This window comes from Verticillium alfalfae, genomic scaffold (assembly GCF_000150825.1).
Source record: "Verticillium alfalfae VaMs.102 supercont1.9 genomic scaffold, whole genome shotgun sequence".
NCBI lineage: Eukaryota > Fungi > Ascomycota > Sordariomycetes > Glomerellales > Plectosphaerellaceae > Verticillium > Verticillium alfalfae.
The window spans coordinates 159,880-161,923 of record NW_003315030.1 but is presented as its reverse complement, the minus strand read 5'-3'; the positions used below and the strand labels follow the sequence as shown (position 1 = coordinate 161,923).

The following is a 2,044-nucleotide window of genomic DNA, read 5'->3' as shown; positions in this document are numbered from 1 at the left end:
ACCGATGAATGGAGCTTGCAAGAGGTATTCAAGGCTAGTGTCGGCGGCCTGTCGATGTTCCCGTCATTGGGGCTTTCACACTGTTCGAGGTTGGTAGCAAAGTATATTTTTTGAGGTGAAAAATTATGATGGCTAGGTACTATGTGTGTACAGCAGGAAACCCGACTCCGACTCAGGCAGAAAGGCAGGAAAAGGGAAGGGGACGAAGTGTCTCCGACAAGGTCTGTTAGAAGCACTGTGGACCCACCCACTCACTCACTTTCCGTGCTCTCCCCTCTGCCACACACACCACTCTCCCACAGGAAAATGGGGCATCACTGATGTTGCGCCGGCTCACTGCACCCCCCCCCCCGAGTGGCCCAAAGCCCCCCGTCTCGGTAGGCCCATCCACCCATTCACCCCCATCCACCCTTGCGCGCCCCAGCTCTTGCCCGGTTAGCCATATCTCCTCACCCAAAAAAAATTTGGACGGGCCCTTCCCTCTCGCAAAACCCTCCACCTACCCATCACCAAACAACCATCCATTTGGCCCCCGTGCAAGATATTTTTCTTTGCCCGGCCAACTTCTCTTTCTTGTGGATAATACCCTTTTCCCAAGAAGAATCTCCCCTCCTCGGATCTCGATCTCGCTCTTTTCGACGGCAGATCTAATCCTCGAGACGCCTGTTCCTGGGTCGCACTCGCTCGCTGGCAGCTGCGATTTCCGTTCTTTCCCACACGAGATTCTATCGACGTCGGCCTGTCTTTGATCAGCCCTGACCTCGATATACCTCGTCGCGACACCTCCATCGCCTCCATCTACCGTCATATCAGCATCACGTCTGCTCGCCTCCCTACTGGCTTGTTTCAGCTCGTTGCCCTCATCGAGCTCTCACGGCCCGTCTCCCGTCTCCTCGTGCTTCCGAATCCCACTCGCGATTCGATCTGCGCCCTCGCCCGCTTCTTTCATCGCTCACCACCAGCGTCTTCTCCGGCCACCGATCTCTTCGTCACTCGTCGACGACGCGACAAACGCTGATCCACATATGACTTCGACTGCGAGCTCTCAGAACAACCCGGCGCCGAACTCCTCTGCTGCTTCTGCCCCTTCGTATGCCTCTGCAGCAGGTGCATCCAAGAAGCCAGCCTCGACGCCTCTGATCGCAACAGGCTCCAACCAGTCTACTCCTGTGGTTGTTGGCGGCTCTTCCGCGCAACATGCCAAGTCTTCCGGCCCTTCACCAGTAAACGGACGACCTCCCATCACCCCTGCCGTGCCTGCTCCCGCAGCTGCTCACGGCTCCAACAACAACTCGAACAATATGAACGGCGCCGGCGAACATAGCCGGAAGAGCTCCGTTACCATCAGCGCCAACGGCCCCAACAGCTACGCCGCCAACGGTGGTGCTGCTGGAGGAGGCTCCAAGTCCGGTATCCAGTTCGGCTTCAAGGACTCGCCTGCTATCGCCCATAGCTCGCCTCAGATGTCCGCCGCCCCCATTCCCATTCCTGGTGGCAACCAGAGCGCCAGGGTCCCGTCTCCCGCGCACTCTCCCTCCCCCATCCCCCAGCCCTCTGCCAGTGGTGGTCGTCCTCCTTCGGGCATTGCCCAGCAGGGCAACATGACCTTTGGCAGCCTCGGCAGTGATGGCGATGTAAGTTTTAATCCCCGCCCCAAAAAGACTTTTTGTCACCCCAAGATGCGTATTTCTCAAGAAAGCCCTGAAAGCCCTGAGCTGACGATAGTCTGTGCACAGCGTCACATGAGACAGGCTTCCACGCCTCAGAACCCGGCTGCCCTGGCTTCTCAGCCCGGAGCCCATATCCGCCGCGAGTCCGCCGTCTCTCAGCAGAGTGACATGAGCGGTGCTGCCGGCAACCGTCCCAACTTCACTCCCCAGGGCGGACGTGGCCGTGGCAACACGCCCTACAACCCGGCTCACCCTCCTTTTAATGCTAGCCAGGGATTCCCTCCTAACTTCAGCCTGGCCCGGCCGTGGCCGCGCGGCATGCCCCTGCATTCCACCCGGCTAATCGCCCATGGGTTACCCAACTCTCCGGGCCC

At 59.0% G+C, this 2,044-nt stretch overlaps 1 protein-coding gene across 1 annotated transcript in view; it reads left to right on the top strand.

The window, feature by feature from the left end:
- Positions 1-1,025: 1,025 nt before the first annotated feature.
- The window catches only part of VDBG_07011 (eukaryotic initiation factor 4F subunit p130), a gene marked incomplete at both ends in the record, with an annotated part of 4,935 nt that continues 3,916 nt past the window's right edge, over positions 1,026-2,044 (top strand). Inside the window, 2 exons of the mRNA XM_003002394.1 lie at positions 1,026-1,634; positions 1,737-2,023. Of these exons, the coding sequence (XP_003002440.1) occupies positions 1,026-1,634; positions 1,737-2,023 (896 nt within the window). The remainder of the gene's footprint in view (positions 1,635-1,736; positions 2,024-2,044) is intronic.